The sequence below is a fragment of the Ctenopharyngodon idella genome, chromosome 24 (assembly GCF_019924925.1).
Source record: "Ctenopharyngodon idella isolate HZGC_01 chromosome 24, HZGC01, whole genome shotgun sequence".
Lineage (NCBI taxonomy): Eukaryota > Metazoa > Chordata > Actinopteri > Cypriniformes > Xenocyprididae > Ctenopharyngodon > Ctenopharyngodon idella.
The window spans coordinates 2,172,984-2,195,569 of NC_067243.1; the positions used below are offsets into that span (position 1 = coordinate 2,172,984).

At 41.4% G+C, this 22,586-nt stretch overlaps 3 protein-coding genes and 1 pseudogene across 10 annotated transcripts in view; 2 read left to right on the plus strand and 2 right to left on the minus strand.

Annotated features, from left to right (window-relative positions):
* The window catches only part of LOC127507143 (von Willebrand factor A domain-containing protein 5A-like), a 182,480-nt gene that overhangs the window by 27,310 nt on the left and 132,584 nt on the right, over positions 1-22,586 (minus strand). The window lies entirely within an intron of this gene.
* Positions 1-22,586, minus strand: part of LOC127507150 (von Willebrand factor A domain-containing protein 5A-like) — a 182,288-nt pseudogene that overhangs the window by 26,619 nt on the left and 133,083 nt on the right.
* LOC127507146 (bifunctional apoptosis regulator-like) lies at positions 396-7,311 on the plus strand. Of its 3 annotated transcripts, none has more exons than XM_051884099.1 (8): positions 413-553; positions 647-879; positions 5,112-5,402; positions 5,483-5,652; positions 5,872-6,010; positions 6,117-6,293; positions 6,672-6,868; positions 6,987-7,311. In XM_051884099.1, exons 2-8 carry the CDS (start codon positions 796-798, stop codon positions 7,183-7,185), a joined length of 1,257 nt encoding a protein of 418 aa, XP_051740059.1. In that variant the 5' UTR covers positions 413-553; positions 647-795; the 3' UTR covers positions 7,186-7,311. The 3 variants fall into 3 exon arrangements, with proteins under 3 accessions (XP_051740060.1, XP_051740059.1, XP_051740058.1); XM_051884098.1 differs by having other exon boundaries at positions 5,150-5,402; XM_051884100.1 differs by lacking the exon at positions 647-879 and having other exon boundaries at positions 396-553; positions 5,150-5,402.
* Positions 17,287-22,586, plus strand: part of LOC127507136 (NACHT, LRR and PYD domains-containing protein 3-like) — a 45,366-nt gene continuing 40,066 nt past the window's right edge. For all 3 annotated transcript variants that reach the window (XM_051884072.1, XM_051884073.1, XM_051884074.1), the window contains exon 1: positions 17,287-17,406. The gene's annotated coding sequence lies outside the window, so the exon portion shown is untranslated. The remainder of the gene's footprint in view (positions 17,407-22,586) is intronic.

Consider the following 22,586-nt stretch of genomic DNA (forward strand, 5'->3'; position numbering starts at 1 on the left):
ATCAGGACACAAATTTGTGTAATGACATGGGTATGACATAGGCATTATAAGGAGAGAGTGACTTATGAGGACATTACCCCATGTCCCCATTTTTCAAAAGGCTTATAAATCATACAGAATGAGTTTTTTTGAGGAAGTAAAAATGTGCACAGTTTCCTGTGATGGGTAGGTTTAGGGGTAGGGGTAGTATAGGACGATAGAAAATACGGTTTGTACAGTATAAAAACCATTACGCCTATGGAATGTCCCCACAATTCACAAAAACTCACCTGTGTGTGTGTGTGTGTTTGGGTATTTATGGTGGTTTGAGCTACATTGGCATCGATATGTAGGAAATCATAAAAAAATCCCTACTGTCCCTCAATGGAAAGTCCCCATAAATATAGGAAATGACGTGTCACATGTGTGTGTTTTGAGTAGGCAGTGCTGCGCTGAAATGAAGCAGTTTCTCTTTCTCTTCTGTCGTGATCTGTGAGATACGAGTGTTTAAATAACTAAACCGAAAGAGCCGATATGAGAGGAGAGACGAGGAGCTGACCGGCGCTGAGACTGAGTAAGACATGAACCTGCCTGAAAACACTTACAGGAGCCGTCCTGTTATAAGATCTGTGTGTGTGTGTGTGTGTGTGTGTGTGTGTGTTGACAGAGTGTGATGGACGTGTGGATCCCTGTAGACCCGGAGCCGATGACGGGTCTGTCTATGTCTGAGTTCAGCTGTCACTGCTGTTACGAGGTGCTGGTCGATCCCACCACACTCACCTGTGGACACAGCTTCTGCCGCCACTGCCTGGCCACATGGTGGGCGTCCGCTCTCCGGACCGACTGCCCAGAATGCCGAGCGGTATGGCAGGGCTTTCCCAAAGTCAACATCCTGCTCCGGTGAGAGATGCGGAATAGTTATCATCAGTGTTGGGGAGTAACGGAATACATGTAACGGCGTTACGTAATCAGGATAAAAATATGGTAACTGTAATTCGTTACAGTTACATCCAAAAACAAAGTAATCAGAATACAGTTACATTTTGAAGAAAATGGGAATACTATCAGGATTATAATGGTTTCATTTAAAGCTAAATAAATCAGTATTTTGACTTAAAGCTATATTAAACGCTGCTCGATTATAGGTACTGGTTCTGCTGCCAGTCATGACACCTAATAACACCTGTCTACAATCATTTTCCTCAGACGTTGAGACGCAGCTAAAGGCTGGTACTACTGCGTCTGACCTACGCTGGAGCCTCTGTGCTGTAGATTATACGTCTGTTTTCATTTATACTTCTGCGTCGACATGCATGCAGACCACTAGTAGGCAGTGTCCGCAGTCATGTTGAGGATCAAGTCAAAAGCCGAAGAAGAAGCAGCTTGCCATGTACATCATAGACATAATAAATACTTGTATTTATTATGTCTGTGATGTACGTTGTCAGAGAAGCTTCAGCAGTGATGGCGGCAAATAGGCACGCGTTTTGTTGCAGCTTGACAGTGTGTGTCTCCTGAAACAGCAATTCCTATGGAAGTTGAAAACGCTCACTCTTCTCTGCTCACTCGCGCCAGTTTTTTGGCCTGAGGGAGGGGTTCTAGCAGACCAATCACAGCGCTTGTGGTCAGCGAAGAATTGACGCGTTGTTACATTTTTGAAGAGGTGCATGTCAAGCTACGTCGTAGGCTACAGGTGCTACACACAGCCTCTCGATGCAGAAGTATAAATCAGCCTTAAAGCTGCAATATGTAAAATTTTTGCAGTACAATATCCAAAAACCACAAGGCCAGTGTTATATATTTTGTTCACTTGAGTACTTACAATATCCCAAATGTTTCCAACTATTTGTAAATCGTGAGAAAATTGCAATTTTAACCAAGGCTCCGGGGCGTGTGAGGAGTCGCCTGTCAATTGCGTCATACCCGCGTTAACCCTCGGTCTGCCTCGGTTTCCGGTTTTATTTTGTAGAAACCATGGAAACACCAAAGACGCTTTAATATATTACACGTTTTAATAGACAAGGGAACAACTGTTTGGTTACATTTATAGACAGAAAATTATTGTTATATAGCTCAACATGTTTAGTCTTATTGTTTAAATCTTATTTTCTTGATTTTTTTTGCGAGTACCATGCTTTACCATGTCTCAGAGAAAAACACTATTTTGTCAAGTAGCTAACATAGCATAATCAGATGCAACTTTATTTTTCTTTATTTTCTCCATCATACAATACGTTTTAAAATGAATTGCATGCCATTTATCTACACAAGCCATCCAGCATTTAATATGATATTCTAAAATCGATCTATCTTACTGCAGTGTGTAACAGTGTCTCACAGCAGCCGCCGAGCGAACGCACAGAGTAACGTTATAACATCATTTTCAACACTCTCAAATGTATCTAATATGATAAACAGAGCTGCGTTACCTCATACTCATGACCGGAAAAGCGGAAGCGGCGCCGGCGACTGTGGCATAATAAAAGTTCCGCTGCTCGTGAGGCGTGTGTTGCGCAATCGCTCCAGCGGCCTCGTTCAGCTCCCACAACACTCAGTCCTGCTCTCCTTTATACTACGGTAACGTCAATAATCGCATCCATGAACATGATTTCTACCCGAATCCTATCCCTATTTATTTCCACCGGCTGTGAGGTGAAGACCACATGTCCCAAGATTCCACGCTCAAACTTGGCGTCATCAAGCTACACCTTTGTTTTGAATAGGTGCCCTCTAGCAGATGGAAAAACTACATAGTGCACCTTTAAGTTAAAAACGTTTTCATGTCTGCAAACTTCAGTTAATTTGTTTTCAAAGAGGAAAAAGGAAACAACATGGTTGTACAGCGTAAATTATGCCTTCCAGGTATGAAGATGCTTTCTTTAACAAAGGACTCAACATCCAACTTATACATGCAGTTAAGACTAGCACGGAAATCATGTTAGCTAAAATTAGTGTTTGTTAGTGATTTAAAATTCCATAGTTCGTATGATTGCAGTTTTGTGTAAGTTTTCTAGCGGAAAATGAGCTGGAAAATGTAGAAATTAACAGGAGAGTCACATCAAAGGGAAACTCGCACCACTAACGCCTCAGGGTCAGTCCGTGAAATTAAGAAAGATCACGGCCTTGATCAACATGTGTTTTGAAATAGACTAATATGTAAATGGTGTGGACTTTTTTTTAAATGTTGTGTGTAATCAATAAGGTACGAGAAGCTGTACACGATACAGCACTAGCCTCGAGTGCCTTATTGCTTTTATAAAACGGTTACCACACAATACAAATATTAAAGCCAGAAATATGTATCAATGCAACTTTCATGAAGTAAACTGTCACTAAATTCCGCCGGAAAAAAAATAGTCCCTGACTGTGAACAGCAACAGAAGTTACATTATTACGCCATTAGATGGTGGCACATACCATCTTTATGAGTGTGTCAGTCAGTAGAGAAGACTTTTACATTGAAAAGACTGAATTGTTGTGAACACGGTACAAGATGCAACTGACAATTGCTTTGACTAGCGTCATAAGTCATGGGAAAACTCATTAAATGTTAAAAGGACAGGATAATACAACAGACATTTAAACAGGTGTTTTATTATGAACATAGGACTGACCTAAAGGAAAATGCTAAATCTGAATGCAGGTACTCGCTCACTCTATCTTTTTCTCACAATACTCTTCTACATAATACAGTAAGCTTCAATGAACAATATCAATTGAGAGCATACAGTTTATGTTGCTAAGAGTGGTTGCTAAGGGTGTTGTGTAGTGATACACAGAACCGTTGGGTGAAGCAGTCATAGCCGTGTTTTATTGTGAATATGTATGAAATGTACTAAATAAATAAAATTGCCTTGCCTTGCCTAATCAACTCTCTGACAGTAGGTGGCGCAAGAACAGCAGAAATAAAGCCGTTTCCTTGGTAAACTATGTACACAAAGCAGCTGTGCTTATAACATTGCAGTCCAATAGCTCGAAAGATTTTTACATCTCTATAAAAATTAACCATGATACTACAAATAAAACAAAAAACATGGTTATTGTAGTTAACCATGGTAACCACAAATTAACACTATAGTTTATGGTATTTGTAGTAAAATTATTATTATACAAATAGTAGCCTATCAATCCGACAAAAACAACAACAACAAAAAAACATAGTTAACACACTTTTAACCATGGTTAATTTTCGTATGTGTTCACGATAGTTTGCAATGCAAGCTACTTGCAATGTGTTATTTAGCTAACTTTTTATACATGCAAATAAAACTAGTGAATAATACAAATTTACAAAATAATCTCAGTGGGATACGTTTTATACAACTTATTGTAACATGTAACAGAAAACTGCACGTGACGTCACATTGAGGCGGGGCAATTCGCTTCTTTCTAAGTTCGTTTCGTCTGATGCCTTTATGTCTAATGCTTTTTAGTCTGAGGCCGTTTTGCCCAGTGCCTTTTTATCTGAGTCTGTTTCTTCTGATGCCTTTTGGTCTGAGGCTGTTTCGTCCGATGCCTAATTGTACGAGACCTGACACCTGAAGTTGTTTTTCCTGAGACCTGAAGCCTTTCAGTCTGAGGTGCGATGCCGTTTTGTCCGATGACTGAAGCCTTTTAGTCTGAGGCATGACGCCTTTTCGTTGTATGACTGAGATGTGAGGAAGTCCTAAAATGTACACCGTAGTATAGCCTTTTATATTAATATACGGGGCTGATGAAACAAGACATGATAGCTTTGTTTTAATAGCCTAGTTTTTATTAGTTTTAATTTTAAATTCATATTAAAAAGTACTTTGATTATGTTGTTTTTTACTTGACTTTATTTACATTTGTGACCTTGAAGGAATCAAAAAGTAATCAGATTACATTACTTTCATATTGTAGTGCTTACATTACTGAATACTTTATTTATTTATTTATGAAGTAATTTGTAACTGTAATGGAATACATTTGAAAAGTAACCCTGCCAACCATTATAGTTACTGTTACAGTTATTATAGTAATCATTATAGATTTATGGTTTGTGGTGTGAATGGGCTTTAATCCAGATAGTGACCCCTGCATGTCCAAACAGTTACTGTTAGAGTTAAGTTTGGTCCTGGTGACTGTCTAATGTTCATGTTCTCAATCAGACACACAATGAAACAGCCTGTGTGTGTGTGTGTGTCAGGGATGCGGTGGAGAGGCTGTTTCCCGCTGATATCAGCCGACGGAAACAGGCCGTCCTGAGCGATCCGCGGCTCCGTCATGTTCTCCAGGCCTTCCAGCAGCAGGGGAAGAGAGAGGCCCCTCGCGCAGCTCTGCCACAGAACCCACCGCTGTTTAATTTACTGAACCGACCACCGTTTAATATGGTGAATCCACCACAGATCAACATCAGAGAGTTTCTGGCTGGAATCAGGACAGCGCTGTGCTGCATAGCTGTGAGTGACACATACACACACACACTGAGGATGAGTTGTTGCACTGCATCATCACTGTGTGTGTGTGTGTGTGTGTGTAGATCGTGTTGTTAGTGTACCGTGCGTTCAGTACCAGCTCCAGTCATGATGTGCTGCTCAGTAAACCACTCAGCAGGTGGAGCGCTGATGATGTCACTCTGTGGGTGGAGCATCTGAGTGTCTGGACCAATCAGTACAAACAAACCTTTCTCAGGGAACAGATCAATGGCAGGTAACACACACACGCACTTTTTATTTGTCCTCAAACTCTATAAATGAGCATTATGCATTGATATATATATAGAGAGAGAGAGAGAGAGAGCTTCCTTAATATTTTAGGAAGGTCATCAATCATCACATTTGGGTCTTTGGCATCAAAAAGTTTGAGAACCTGTTCTAGAGTGCCGTCACACACATATCACCCTTGAAATGTGTAATCTGTGTGTGTCAGAACGCTGTCTGCTCTCAGTGATGAAGATCTGTCTGCGGCTCCGTTCAGCATCAGGAATCAGTCTCACAGACGGATCATCCTGGAGGAGCTGCACAGACTCAAAGAGCGCCGAGTCTCACTCAACCTCTGGCAGTACAAGGTGAGTGTGTGTGTGTGTGTGTGTGTGAGTGAGTGTGTGTATGCTTCACTCAAGTTCATTCATCATGGATGGTAAGATTAAGCACCATCTCTCTCTCTCTCTTTAGGATCTGCATTTAGGGAAGACTCTGTTTCTGCTGTTGAGTTTGCACAGATTTCCCCGGCTGACGCTGCTCTATCTGTTTCTGTTTGATTATGACGACACATTTCTGCCCTTCATTTACACCAGTTGCCCTGCACAAACAACCGCAGCAACGCAAGACAGCCTGACCGACACACCGCTGGTGCGTCACTGCCTTTTCACTCTCCAGCACATCTGCATACAATTGAAGCTCTCTGCTCCCTAATGGCAGTCACAGAACTTTTAGACTGTTCGTAAAGCAGCAGCTTATCACTATGGAAAGAATCATGTTTGGTGGAAAAAAAAATGAGTAACTCTCACCTCGCTCTCACAATTTTTATTAGAATACAATCTAGCCATACTTTTAACTAGAAATATTTCAAGGCACCCAAAGCTGAAACTGGACCTGAAAATGTGCCATATGCACACGGTCTGTAAATGAAAGACTTTCAGGTCTGTCATTTGTCAATCCTCAGAGATAACAAAAAGGTGTTTTTATGTTTTTAATCACAACTCTCTTTTTCTGCATCTGCCGCATCAGGACCGTCCGGGTTGGCGTCAGTGGGCGGAGTTTCTGCTCATGTACTTCCTGTTGCCCTATCAGCTGCTGTCTGCGTTCGCCTGGCACTGGCTGAGCGTTCATAACTGGACGACACGCATCGTCATCTTTCACGCTCTGTTACTGTCCGTGCAGGACGTGTATTTCTTCTGGACACTGTTGAAGAGAGGAGAGATGAGGTACAAACACACAGAGAAAAGAAAAGAAAGATGTTCTCCATGTTTAATGACTTTAAACAGCATTAGCACAGTTGGAGCTGTTGTGTGACGGATGATTGTTGTGTGTGTGTGACTGCAGGACGCTCCCTGTGAGGGTTTGGCATGAGGTGTTAGCAGAGATACTGGACTCGTCTCTGTTTGTGCTGCTGTGGCCACTGATGCCTCTGTTCTTCTGGAACTTTCTGTTCTACTTCAATCTGTACGTCTGCCCCTTCAACACTGCAGTGCTGGTGAAACGAACATTCCTGCAGACGGACACACAACAGCAGAGGATCTGAAACACATACTGTCATGCTGGGACTTTACTTTCGGACTCATCACACTGCTTTTATATGATTTTCAGTTTTACAGTATAGTCGGTTTCGGGCTTATTATTATTGAATAAAACCGCTCATATTCATTTATCTCTTCAGTCACCTGTTTGAGTGTTTGTTTCGTGCTGTTTAAGAGAAATTAAGATGTAGCTCAATTAATATTACAATCAATTAATCTGTTCGGGCAGCGAACACTCAGTATTGATCGTCTATCAACTCTTGAGAAAGGGTATTTTCCCTGGCCACAGAATAATATCGCTTTCTTAGCTCATAGCTGTGATCTTAATCCTTATCAGGGACATTGGTTTATAAGCAGATCAGAATCAACTTGCAAGAATGTGCACACAAGTTTTATTTAACTAAATCATGAACACATAGCTAGACTTAACAAACACAAACATACAATTCACGCATACATAGGAAATGAGAGTGAAAATGAATTTGAACCATATCATAACAGGGGAATGAAGCTATGAAAAGAGTCATTTAACAAGCGGCAAGAACCATCAGTTTCAATACTATAAAGCACCTTTGTTAACAAAAGGGGTTTACAATCTTAATACTAAATCGCCGTTTAGTGTTATCGCCGTTACTGATACTTGCAAATGCCTTAGCTGTTGAGGAGCGCCCAGATCTGCAGGTTCGGGAGAAATCCTTGATGGTTCGGTCCGATGGTGCTGAAGTTGTAATCAATATCTTCTGCATTGAATAAGGAAAATTAATACAAACATGCACTGTTAATTTGTCTCTTTTGTGGTCGAGTCAGTTGCGCATGGCTTGAAGTAAGTGAGGCCTACCAGCCCGGCTCGGGGACCAGGTGGGATCTCACGTGACAGCAATCTGTAGTATCAGCAAGAACAAGGAGAAGAACCAGAAGACCAAGTGTGATCTGCGTGGGGGCTTTTTGAACTCTCCAGGAAGTCTCCACTTCAAGTCTTGGCTTGACCAGTGAGAGAGGTGCAATTCTCTGGTGGAAGATTTTCTTTGTTTGAAAGTGAACACATTTGCATGAGGGGAGTAAACTAGTAAGTTTGTGTCCATTTATACTCTGATAAATATAACAAACATACAATGCATTCTATGAGATGGCGTTGTCCGCCAAATGTGGGTCATTAAACAAGGAGTAATTTGATATGAAACATCACCTAGATGAAATACATTATCCAGTAGTTCCATCTTTCAGGCATGCATAACACTATACAATATACAAAAAGAACGAAATGCACAGTAATAATACACAAAATGTACTGGGGAAATGCATGTTCCTTCATTTAAGCAAATTTGGCAATGAATTGGTGGATTTCTATGGGCTGCATGTCTGGTTCTTGTATTGAGAGCAATCAATGTGCCAAGTGTCTTTAAAGAGTGTGACTGAAGCAGAAGGGTAATAGCGCACAGTGGAGGAAGCCAGACATTATGGGGCCTGCATGGGTGAAGGGTTGGAAGAGTAACTTTTACAATTGTGAGTTTGATCGATTTAAATGCTACATCTCATTCACTATTCCCTACATTACTCCACTAATATAGTCCACTTGAAGGAGTGAATGAAAACGCACTCGGTTACATACGTAACCTCGGTTCGATGAGATACGGAAACGAGTACTGCGTATGGGGAAAAACTCCTTTTTTCTCAGATTACTGAAGCCTTTTTCAATAACGCAGTGTAACTGCACAGACATTGGTTCAAACTGGGAAACTTTTTGAACCAATGACGGTGCGGCGGAGCTGCGCAAGCCTATGGTGATGCAGCGCGCCAAAGCCCGCAAAAATAGACGGGGTATCTGGCTATGTAAGCGAGCATTTCGCCATAGGATTTCAGGTCAATCGACTGAAGCGAAGACACTGAGTCACACAGCTCCAGGGCACGGCAGCAAACGCAGTACTCCTTCCTGTATCTCAGGGAACCGAGGTTACGTACGTAACTGAGTACATTCCCTTTCGATACTTCACTCATACTGCGTATGGGGAATGAATACATTCACACCATGCCATGGGACTGAACGACTGAACCTATCTTAGGCACCGAAGGGGCCCAGGGGATAAGTAGGAAGGCAAAGCCGTCGTACCCTCATGGTTACACATGCTAAGAGGGAGCTGGAGATAACAGCATGACTGACGGGCTATGTAGAGGCCGTCAAATCACGCTGAAACGACCCAGGCATGCAATGCCGGAACGTCCAAGTGATATAACCTGACAAACGTGGACGGCGAGGATCAGCCGGCCGCCTCACAGATGTCTTTAATGGAGACACCACTAGACCAGGCCCACGAGGAGGCCATACCTCTAGTGGAGTGGGCTCGTACTCCTATGGGGCAATCTAGGCCCATAGAGGAGTAACAAAGAGCAATAGCGTCCACAATCCAACGCGAGAGTCTTTGCTTTGTGACTGAAAGCCCCTTGGTGCAGTCACCAAAGCACACAAAGAGCTGGTCCTTCTGCCGAAAAGGCGCAGAACGCTCGATGTATGTCCTCAATGCCCTAACGGGGCAGAGTAATTCCAGCTCACGCTCGTCCCCTGAGGGAGGTAGTGCTGAGAGGGTAATTACCTGTGAGTCGAGAGCACCTTAGGAACGTAGCCATGCCGGGGTTTCGGGACGACCTTCGAGTCATTAAGCCCAAATTCGAGGCACGCAGGGCTCACGGAGAGGGCCTGCATATCGCCTACACACTTGACCGATGCTAGAGCCAATAGCAGAGGGTTCTTAAGCGATAGGGGCCGAAGGTCAGCTGACCACAGCGGTTCAAAGGGAGGGCCTTTGAGCACTCTGAGGATCGTGGAGAGGTCCCAGGTGGGTACTGTGAGAGGGTTAGGGGGATTCAGCCTCCTAGAACCTCTCAAGAAAGGCACAACTAAGTTGTTTTTCCCCCACCGACTGGCCAGCAATAGGGGCATGAAACGCTGCTATGGCTGCATGTATACTTTGAGCGTGGAGGGCGTGAGACTCTTGTCCAGGCGTTTTTGGAGAAATGACAATATCGAAGATATGTCACACTCAACTGGATCTTCGTTTCGAGCCGTACACCAGTCGACGAAGACCGACCATTTTTGGGCATAGAGGCGTCTAGAAGACAGGGTTCTGGCCTGAGAAATGGTATTTAGCATGTCCTCGGGGAGGTCGACAGGCTCCCATTGAGGGACCAAAGGTGCAGGGCTCACAGCTCTGGCTGGGGGTGCCAAATCGTCCTGTTCGTCTGAGAGAGGTGGTCCCATCTCAGGGGGATCGGCTACGGGCTTTTGTTGAAAGCCTGAACAGCTCTGAGGACCAATGCTGGTTCCTCCAGAGTGGGGCCACCAGGAGAACTTTGTGTTTGTCTTCCCTGATTCATCTGATGACCTGAGGGATCAGAGCGAGTGGGGGAAAAGCATAGAGGAGGAGGCTGGGCGAGTCGTGGGCCAGCGCATTCCTGTCCTTTGAAAAGAAGACTGGGCGGTGAGAGTTGTCTTCTGAGGCGAAGAGGATGACCTCTGTCTTCCTGAAGATTTCCCAGATTCTGAGAACCGTCCGGGGGGTGGAGCGTCCACTCGTCTGAGGGGACATTGCTCCGAGACAACATGTCTGCTCCCAGGTTCTTTTTGCCCGGTACGTGCAATGCTCTCAGTGATCGCAGGTTGGGCAGCTCCCATTCCAAGTGCTGCTTTGCCAGCGCATAGAGGTGTCTGGACGAAAGACCGCCTTGGTGATTTATGTAGGACACCACCGTCATGCTGTCTGATCGGACTAAGACGTGGTGTCCCCTCAGGACTGATAGGAAGGTTTGGAGGGCCCGACAATCTGCTAGCATCTCTAGGCAGGTGATGTGCAGCTGGCTCTCCACGCTCGACCATGAGCCAAAGGCTGGTCTGCCCTCGCACGGAGTGCCCCAACCTATGTTGGACGCATCTGTCGAGACCACCATCCTTCTGGATACCGCCCCTAGGGAAACCCCACGGCTGAACCACTGAGGGTCCTTCCAGGGTTTCAGAGCTGTTAAACAGGCCTGATTCACCCTGACATGGAAGCGGCCATGCCGCCAAGCGGGGAGCAGTGAGCTCTTGGCGAAACTGACCCTGAGTCCCAGTGGCTGAGGAGCACGGATCTGTGGTGTGCCAGCTCGTCCTGAGACTGGGCCAATATGAGCCAGTCGTCAAGGTAATTCAAAATGTGGATTCCCATCTGTCTCAAAGGGGAAAGAGCCGCGTCCATGCACTTCATAAAAGAGCGAGGAGCTAGGTGACAGCCCTAATGGAAGGACCGTATATTGATATGCCACTCCCTCGAAGGTGAATCTCAAGGATGGCCTGTGATGGGAGGCTATCTGGATATGAAAGTATGCGCCTTTCAGGTCCAGTGAGAAAAAACAGTCCCCTATGCATATTTGCGTGAGGATCTTTTTCAGTGTAGTCATTCTGAACTTCCGTCTCTTGAGAACATAGTTCAGATGTCTGAGATCTAGGATGGGCCTGAGGCCGACATCCTTTTTGGGGATGAGGAAGTAACAACTGTAAAAGCCTGATTCGCTCTGAGCCAGGGGAACCATTTCTATGGCTCCTTCGCCAGCAGACACCTCACCTTGGAGCGTAGGACGTGGTCGTCCTTTGCCCTCACTAAGATGGGAACCACACCGCCGAATCTTTGAGCGAATTGTAGTGAATAACCTCCCCAGCACCCAACCTGACACTCCGGGGATGGCCTGCCAGACCTCAGCCCGTGTGGCAAGGGGTCGGATCAGATCGGATGACAGGCCGTTTGCAAGGGAAGTGGAAATCTCTGAGTATGTTTGTATGTTATTGTATTTGCTATAACAGCAACAGGCTGCATGGGCACGTGAACATGTTTGGGCCCAACAAACACATTAATTCCAACACCCGGAACTGAACAAGGTGGTGGGAAGCATAACAGAGGCAGTTTCCAGTGAAAACGGTCTAACCGCAGCGAGGTGGGACTCACGCTTTCCTGGTGAGAGCATCCATCTTCAGTGGAGGTGGCTTGCGGGGCGGGGCCGGCAAGTGACACACTCAGAAATTCAGCATTTTACCACATGCATCAGTGAATAATGCTATTTTAGAAGAAATATATTCCATGAGTCTCACCTGGTAGTTATAGGGAAGCTAGTCATGTCATAGAGCTGTCAGTGCTGCATTCAGCTGATCACTGACAGTGTGGTACTTGCCCTGAAGCGCATGCAGCACCTGAAAATTCCCTGTTGCAGAAAAAGTGAGACATGCGGGTGTAGACCGGGAAAACTCATTTTAGTCCAGTTCACTTGGCCCTGTAACCTTTGTTTTTCACCTCAGTTGAGTGAAAGAACAGAGGAAAAGGAGCCGCTTTCTGGAAAAAGCACTCCGTGAACGGAGCGAGACGAGAGAGAGCGTGTGTCCTTAATGAACGTGACTTGCGTGGGCGGAGCTGGCAAGCGACACGCTCAGAGGCTCGGCATCTTACAACAGACGCCGGAGAAATATGCTCTTTCAGTAAATATATTCCATGAGCCTCACCTAAGTCAGGGGAGAGCATCATGTCATATTCAGCTGGGCACTGTAAGCATTGAGCTCGCTCACTTAGTGAGAGCGCACATCCTCAATGAACGCAGCTTGCGAGGGCGTTTCAACATTTGAAACAACGCCGCTGAAATTGTTTTTTTAGATACTCACCATATGGCGGCAGGGGAAGCGATGAGAGACTGGAAGCGGCGAAGCAGGCAGCTCGAGAGCGGGCAGTCTGCGAGGGCGCTGCAGGCGGTCGGCGAGTCTCAGCTGGTCCGCTGCGATGCCTCTTCAATGGCGAGAAGTGAGCTTGTTCCACGGCGAGCAGGCTAGATAAGGGGAAGGCGTTCAGTCTCGTTGTCCAGTTAAGAGAAGCGTTGTCGTCGCTGAAGGAGATAGTTCTGAAATCCAATGGTGAAATGCTCGCTTACATAGCCAGACGTCCCGCCCATTTTTGCGGGCTTTGGTGCGCTGCATAGCCATAGGCTCACGCAGCTCCACCGCGCTGTCATTGGATCAAAAAGTTTCCCAGTTTGAGCCAATGGCCGTGTAGTTACACCGCGTTATTGAAAAAGGCTTCAGTAATCAGAGAAAAAAGGAGTTTTTCCCCATATGCAGTATGAGTGAAGTATCGAAAGGGAACGAGTGAGTTGTACATCAGTTGTAAACTTATTTATTGTGGTGCACTGTGGGATTTAATGAGTGCACTCGATATCGTCCACTATGGTTTCGGACACCCCTACAAATGGCTGTCCCCTCAAATAGTGCCCTATTTAAGGGTATAGGGGGTGATTTCGGACACAACAGAGCTGATTGGTTCAATATTTGCTTGCGATCTGTTAATCAGAACAAAACCCGTCCAGCAGCAGGTTACCGTGCAGAGTATTTCACTAGGCAAACAACACCAGTTACTGCTAGTTTAGGGTACGTTTACACGACAACGATATGCTTAAAACTGAGAAGTTTTTCCTTTGAGTTTTCTGCATACAGACGACACCACTGTCAAATGATCCCCATTAATAAGAATCCGTGAAAATCACAAAAAACGCTGGCTTTACAACACCATGATATGCGAACTGAACTGAGCTGGATGATGACATCACTGTTTACTCCAGTGCTGATATAGATAAATTAACTAAATTAATAACTATTGATTCTTACAACGGAATGAACCAGTACTGAATTTACTTAAGCTGGACAATGACACCATTTTCTTTAAGAGCTGCTGTGCAGCCAAAATTATATACCAGTTATCACTGTAAAGCTGCTTTGACACAATCTGCATTGTAAAAAGTGCTATATAAATAAAGGTGACTTGACTTGTTATTCTGCTGGCAGGCCATTAGATGGCGATGAAACACTATAGACCAGGGGTTCCCAAACACATTCCTGGATCCTCCAGAACTGCACATTTCGCATGTCTCCTTTGTCTGACACACCCATTTCAGGTCTTGGGGTCTTGACTTAATGAGCTGATGATCTGAATCAGGTGTGTTTGATTAAGGAGACATGGAAGACATGTTGGGGAGGCTCCAGGAATGAGTTTGGGAGCCCCTGCTATAGACTGAACATGTAATGCGCATGTGCATGACATTTTCACAGATTCGTGTTTTTGCCCTGCGTTCCATTCGGAAGGGCTCATCCCAATGCCCTAATCCCTTAAAAGGGTTTTACCCTCCAGAGTGAGAGCTTCGAAAGGATGAAGGGTGTAGGGGTCAAAAAACTCTTTTTGGAACGCACTTCTGCGTCATCTTAATGAGACAATCGAGTTAATTGTGTTTTTGTTTACAATGTCGTTTTGACCACAATAATGTACCAAATCTAACTTGTATAAACATTACAGTAGTATAGAAAAATACTATACATACATTTATAGGTAAAATCGAACTCCGAACCCTGTGCAAAGGATCATGGGGGCCTGAAGTGTCCATCAGTTGTACCCTTCGAAATCCTTCATTCTGAAGGGCCCTTTGAAGTGGCCAGTTTTGAGCACTTCGGATTAGAACAACCCTTCAATATGGCGGCCATGATAGTTTTCACTCTGAAGTGCCCTTCGGTGAGCGATATATCCGGTTTGGAATGCACCGTTGTTGTTTAGGTAAGGCAGGCAAGGCAATTTTATTTATATAGTACATTTCAAACACAATGGTAATTCAAAGCGCTTTACCTAAAAAGGAAACAAATACATAAGAATAAAAATAACAGTAAAATAAGAGAATATTCTATCTGGATGGACGAGTCAGGGAGTTTCAGTCAGAATATTTGTCAGGTATCTGTGCGTTTAAACAGTACTCTTGTTTACACTGAGACCGTTTTCAAAAGTTTGCGTTTTCAGGCCACCAAAACGCAGTTGTCGTGTAAATGAGCGGCCAAAACGCATAAAAAGTTTTCAGTTTTTAGTTGAAAACGGTGTCCTGTAAACAGACACTAGTTTAGAGATTCTCCCTCACCATGGTCCCGCCCAGGGGGTGTGCGGTGGTGTTTTAATGAGGAGGTATTTTATTTAAAGAGTTAGTTCACCCAAAAATGAAAATTTCTGTCATTAATTACTCACTCTCATGATGTTCCACACCCGTAAGACCTTCATTCATCTTCAGAACACAAATTAAGATATTTTTGATGAAATCCGAGAGGTTTATGACTCGTCCATAGACAGCAATATAATAAACACTTTCAAGGTCCAGAAAGGTATCATTAAAACAATCATGTGACTGCAGTGGTTCAACCTTAATGTTATGAAGAGACGAGAATACTTTTTGTGTGCAAAAACAAAACAAAAATAACGACTTTATTCAACAATCTCTTCTCTGCCCTGTCATTCTGCTAAGATTTTTCCGTCCAGCGCTTCCAGGTTCTACGTCAGAACGCCAGCTCAGTATTTGGACAGACTTCTGAGGCAGCGTGAGTTTAATGATCTACAGTGAAATAGCGTGAGCTTTGGTGATAACTAAGGGAATATTTAAGTACTACAATAGTAATTTCTAGCTAGAAATGACATCAAAAGTGGAAAACAATGGTCAAAAATGTACATTTTCACACAAACTGACCAGAAACCACAACTTTCAGACGCCATCTTTCTTTTTCTAGCTCAACTGTCACTGAATGAAAGCACAGGATTGTGGGATATCAAAGGATCTATGCTGCCTATGCTGAAATCCATCAGATGAAGGAGTCTCAGGAGACAGGAAGTGAAGATAACATGCCTTGATGCCTTCCTACCTTGAAATGTGTCCTCTGAAGGCAGCGTTTTCCAGTTTTCAGATGCAGCCACAGAGTCGGCGCTCTGACATGTGAAAGTAGATGCAGAAACAATGAGAAGAAGAAAGAACCGGAAGACGCTTTATAACATCCATATGCTGGTAAAGGTAGAGTAAAGAGGAGAAATAGAGAGGAAGAAACAATCATTTCCAGACTTAGATTTGGGCATACAACACTTAATAGTGCCTTGAATAAAATAGGGAAATATGAGACAGGAAAATGTGAACACTGAAATCAAGAAGAAACTGTAGAGCATGTTATGATGAAATGTTCAAAGTATAGTGAAAGCAGAATATTGATTTCCAATTGAATTCCAACTGGATGTTAAAAACCCTCAAAAATGATCATATTTCACGGTAAAGATGGTGAAATGAAGCTCGAAGCACTGAGGCTTTCCTCTCAACTGTATCTAAAATGGTTCTTTACTCGAAGCTTTTCTACACCGTACACACTAATGACATCTTGTGGTCATCTTGATCAACTCATGCATCCTTATTCATATTTCATAAGCTTTTGCCTTAGTTTACAGGCTGTGTGGGCATATATGATCAAAATAAATAAAGATTATTGTGGAATGGTCGGTTGAAGAGCTTGTGAACTGGATTAATACAAACTGAACATGCACAAACTACACATATTAAATTTGTATTATGATTTATTCTTATCAAAGAAGCAAATGACTCAAACCTGCGCAAGGATTTTTAAAAAAAAAAATTTTTATTGCAAACAATTTATAGATGACATTAATGAAACAGAATGTATCACAGAATGTATCAACAATACATCCAAAGTCATCTGAACATATGGAAGAGGAAAAAACAAATTGACAATGATCGTTAAAAGAGAAAGATACATTTAAATAGCTTTTGTAAGAACAAAGAAAAGAAGGAACAGAACAAAGAAAGAAAAGAGGATATTAAAAAACAAAAACAAAACAAAACAACTATTAATTAGGCTACGGTACATGAAAGATCTCATCATATCTCTTCAAAAAAGAAATACATTACATAAGAAACATTACATAAGAAAAATAAATGACAAATATCTTCACTTTCTTTTTTACAGAAGGTCATCTACATCACACATACATCTACATATCAGCTACATCACAAAATTTTGACACAAGCCCAACGGCGTTTCGGGGGGGTCCCCCGGTAAAAATCGCGTTCAGGTGAGTAAACTCCCGTTTTTGGCGGGGTTACCCTGGTAAAATTCGCATTCCAGGGGCTAAATATCATGTTATTTGGGCTCGTTTCAACCCGTGGCAACAGTGTTAAGTAGCACAATTCCGCGGGAAAACCGGGGACTTGGCAACACTGCGTCGGACGTCACAGATCACGTGGTTATGTCTAAACGAATCAAGCTCCGGTTCAGGTCTTCACTGAGAGATGATTGTTTCTGTTTCGTTTTGTTGATACGGGCTCGAAGTCTCGGTGCTGAACGAACATCAGTGAGTTTGACGGTAAGTTCAGTTATCAGCTTTATTTAATATCGTGTCATGTTGTTATATGATGTTGTTCTGTGTGTTTATATGATCGTGACACACTCTTGTTCACTGACAACAACAAACACTGACGCTCATAAAATGGCGTCGGAAATAGGCCTATACAACCGATCTGCGTCATGACTTTTCTAATCTTTATCCAGATTATATCAAAACCGTAAAGATATTTCCACCGAAACTATATTTAGGTGATGTAACTTGTCCTCTGAAGAGAAGATAAATAATGTTGGATGGGCGATAAAAAGATAACGATAATCGCATCACTGCGACCTAAAAATATTGATTAAATGTGAGTCCTTCAGCAATAAAAATACTGATCCTATTAACTATTAGTAGTGGCACCAATAATACTTTTCTTTGAGCTGTTTTTTAAGTTATAAAACTGTAAAAAAAAAACTGGAGAAGATGTTTAAAAATGTGAGAGATGATCCATACGCCACACACATAAAGAACATGGATTTTACTGTGCAGCAGGGCTGTAACCACCATAGACATTGATGGGGACAAGTCATTTCAATAATTAGAAATGGCTAAATCAATATTTGAAATTCTTGCACTGCTCTGCTGCACTTCATTACAGCACTCTGCATGTTGTTAGGATGACAAAAAAGTTTAAAAGTTACATTTTTAGTCTGGTCTGCCTCAGCGGTCTAAGAACGCTCGTCAATGTCAAAATGATTGAGATGGCCAATCAAATTAAAAAGTGGGCGGGGTTTACGTTCTCTTTTTGCTCGTGCACACAGTCTTCACAGCACAGACGGGCGCATCAATCGATCGCTTAATGCCGTTGCGGAGGTTCTATTTTTCCGGTAAAATCACAAAACAAATGCACACAAACGTGTCCCTGCTCTTGATATACAACCATTGATGGACATCTTTGATTTTAATGAGGAAAAAAACTATGTGAGGGTGGATTAGAACATGCAACCTTTGATACTGTTAACAGAAACTCTACCACTAGACCACTAGGGAATTGTAATATTTATTGCGGATCTATGTATTTATTCACAAAATTGAAGAATCTCGGAACTAACAATATATTGTATTATGAAACTATCACATTAAACATGAGTTCTCAATGTACTTTTGAAATTGATTTCTGGACATCTTAATGTTTTTTTTTTTTTTTCCCTCTACAGTTGTTATTGTACATATCTGATATAGCATTGTATTAGCAGCAATTTTGTTCACTGTTTTGTTTCTTTATGCTGTATTTAAAAAAAAAAAAGAAAAGAAAAGGTCCCCCCCGATATTCAAGACATGGTTATGGCCTTGCTATGCAGCATAGTTTATCTGACGCAAGAGGTACAATTTCATTCATGTAGGATTAAACCAGCACTGAACATTTCAAACTATTACAAAACATTTCAGAAACATTGTGCCAAAAAACTTCCTTGAAATCATCACAAAACATTGATCTCTTTCTCAAAGTAATATCACGACAGGTACTTTCACATCAGGTATCTTCAGCATCAGATTGTGTCCTTGTATGGATTAGTGGATGATCAGGATTGACATCCTTCTTTCTTCTCTGATAACTAAAACATGAAGATTTGATAGTTATGACACTGGAACAGAATATGATTTGCATCCATTAAATGTTATTAATAGTCCATTAGTAGTAGATTATAACACTTAATCCAAGTTTAAAAGGTAAACCAACACTCCCAAACTTGTACAGTCTCAATTTTTCAAAGTGCCTCAAATATGAAGCAGCTATTAGCTAATATAATTCATAATCAAGTTTAATATTATATTAACTAAAATAATCCATCAGTTACACCTTAACTGCAGGTATAATTAGACAATGGCATCTACAGTGTAAAGATAATGTGCCTTGAAATACCTTAAAATGCCATAAAATAGTTTTAATATGATAATATTTAGTTTTCATACAGCAAGTAAATATGAATCATTGCATGATTTACATGTTGTAAACTACTGAAAACGTGGGATAACAAAGCCACAGTCATTCAGCATAACGGGTGACATTGTGGTATAACATGAAACTTTTGTTGTGCTGAAGGACAGAAGCGTGATACTGAAGGACAGATTTCATACATGAACATATTTAACAGGCAGTGCCTTGGCCACCTATATAAAGTAATGGTCTTTACCTATAAAGAATATCCTTAATTTTCATATTTAATATAGCTTTTTATAAAGTAATAACGTTAAAAGTATCTTTTCTGTGTTGTACTGAAGGACGTGTGCTTTTGTTCCAAAGGTTACTAGAGGGTGAAAAAGTGAAATCATCACACATTTCAGAGAGATTTACTCACTTTATCTCATAGATGGAGGCTCTTCAATGGGTCCTCTTTGTGATGTCACACACTGTCACATGATTACCATCATGTGATGTGCTTTAAAATGTTTTTTATCTTCGTTATACTGAATGACATTCATGAAGCACAAAAGTCAGGACAAATATTATTCAAGTTTTAATATATTGTAGATGCAGTATGTTGCCCTTTGTTCTATATATTGCTGCAAACACCAGCACAATTATGCCATGTGTTCATTTATATCTTTAGGATGAATTTCTACATTTTAAAAACACTTTTGTCATTAGAATTTTACTCGGGACGGTTACACTGAATGACATTTTGACACTTTAGAGCTCAAAAACTCCCTTAATTTAATAGTTTGCAACACAAATATTTCTGGCTCGAAAGAAGGGTAAGAGTTCAGTGATTTAATATTATATTTGCACATATTTATCTTTTCAATCAAACTACAAAAGACAAAGAGAAAATCACTCCCTGTTCTTCACTGAATAACGTTTTTGTAACTTTAATAAGGAAGAACCTTTATTCATTTTGTACCGTGAAGATTATATTTTACATCTGATTATTCAGTTTCTGTCCCTGAAAACTGTTAGAGCTTCCTGAAAAACACACTGATTATTTCATTTGTTTCTTTGTTCTGTTGAGTTTATTTATTTGTGCTATTGCTTGCAGTTTAATTATTAGTTCTTTTTTATTAATGACTGTTTACTTCTCTTTAATAATCTGTGAAATTTATATTAGTAATTTTAGGTCTCAAATGAAATCCAGAATTGTTAAATTTCACTGATATCTAAAATAATAACCTTATTTATTACAATATAAGTATTGTTACGTTCCCCGTGTGTTGTATTTTGTTGTGTTTGTTCTCTTTCTTTTGAGTTATTCTGATTGGACCGGAAGGCTGTCACATGATCTGGGTGATGTCATGGCGTTTGACGTCACGACCGGCGTTCCACCAATCTGTGGTGTGCCGGCAGTATAAAGGTCGTGCTGGTGTTACAGTTGCAGTGAGCGTTTTGGCTTCGGCCCTCACTCGTCTTCTGTGTCTTTAGACATGCTGAAAGTCCAGTTATCGTGATGTTGAACTGTTTATTCTGTGGTTTGAGACAGCAGATCTGTGAGTTTGTTTGTTGATCAGGCTGTGTAAGCTTAGATGCCGGTGTGAGCAGACTGTTTTGTGTTCCCCGCTGTTAGTGACTTGCGGTGTGTTGTACCAACCACTTGATTTAGTTTTGACCTATATTAAAATGTGAATATTTCTTCTTGTACGAACCTACCGAGTGTTAACTTCGATTCAACTGTTAATTAACCTTATAATTTCCAGCGTATCTACTCTACTGACGGTGGTTTGAATACGGCAGGTAGTTCTTTTGACTGTCAGTTAATGGAAGGGTGTTCGCCACTATTGTGTTTCTGTTCTTTATGTAGTGTAGTTTAGTTAAGACGTCGCATACGTCCAAGATTACGTTTTTTTAAATTTTCCTTAGTTTAGCGACACCCTTGTTTCTCTTCAGTTTTATTATTTCCTAATGTTAAAGTGTCTTTTGTTCTTGAGTCTTTATTGTATTGTCTAGAGCTGCACGATTAATCGTAAAAAGATCGCGATCTCGATTCAAGCACCCACACGATCCTACTTTATTAATGACAACGATTCTCCCGCGTCTATTAAACCTTTGACAAAATCATACCGGAGCGTTCAAATCTGTGTTCGTGCTGCCAGAGCCAGAGAGAGCCATTTTGAACCACACATTAGTTATTTCTGTGTTACAAACATTCACATTATCACAGAAGTACTGAGATACAAGTTTTAAGTTAGTATTTAAACACTGATGTCTACGATAACGATAAAAATAGAGCAAACTACCTTTTGAAACAAACTTGGTGCGTCAAATAATGGTTAATATCAATTACATCTAATTCCACTAGGTGGCAACAACTGACTGTAAAAAAATGTATTTGTCATTGAATCATTCATTCAAAAGATTTGTTCAAAAACACTGATTCATCCAGCAATGAAACAAGTATTTATTAAGGAGTCATTGAATTCATTCAAAACCATTTTTTAAATAATTAATTCAAACATTTTCCAGCAATCAGCAATTTATATTTTGTCAGAACCTCTAGTAAGATGTTATTTTGTTTGGTTGTATATTCAGAATCGTGGGAGAATCGTGATCTCTATTTGAAACCAAAAAATTGTGATTCTCATTTTATCCAGAATCGTGCAGCTCTTCTATTGTCTATTCCCTCTGTTAATAAACATTGAGCTTTTGATGTAATCTAGTTTGTTGTTCGAACTGTTTTCCCACATATCGCTACAGCCTCGTCTCACGTAAATGTTGCGTTTCATCCCGTTTTCCATTCTCAAGCACATAACAGTATATATGGGTCAAAAACAATAACTTTTATTCAATAACAATAAAATTTTATTCATTTATCTTTTTTGTGGTGGGGCCAGTGAAAATTTACTATTGAATTCATTGAATCAAAAACCGAGAATCGAATCTGAAAATTGAATTGAGAATCGAAATCGAATCAAGAATCAATCGAATCGAATTGGGACATCTGAATCGATCCCCAGCCCTGTTTGTAAGTGTTTGTCATGTTCTGGTTTCTACAACTTTACCTCAGGAGGAGAAATCTGCCTTTATTTGAAAGAAATAAAGATTTGACATTTATCCTGATGATTTTTCATATCAGTCGATATTGATAATTTCACTGTGATAATTTTTTGGCCATGTCGCCCAGCTCTAGTTTAATTCATTTAATGATTCAGTGATGTTACAGAATGCTCTGAGACTTAGGTAAGATCCAATTGCAGTTTATTTGGGAATCCAACATCAGTCATAA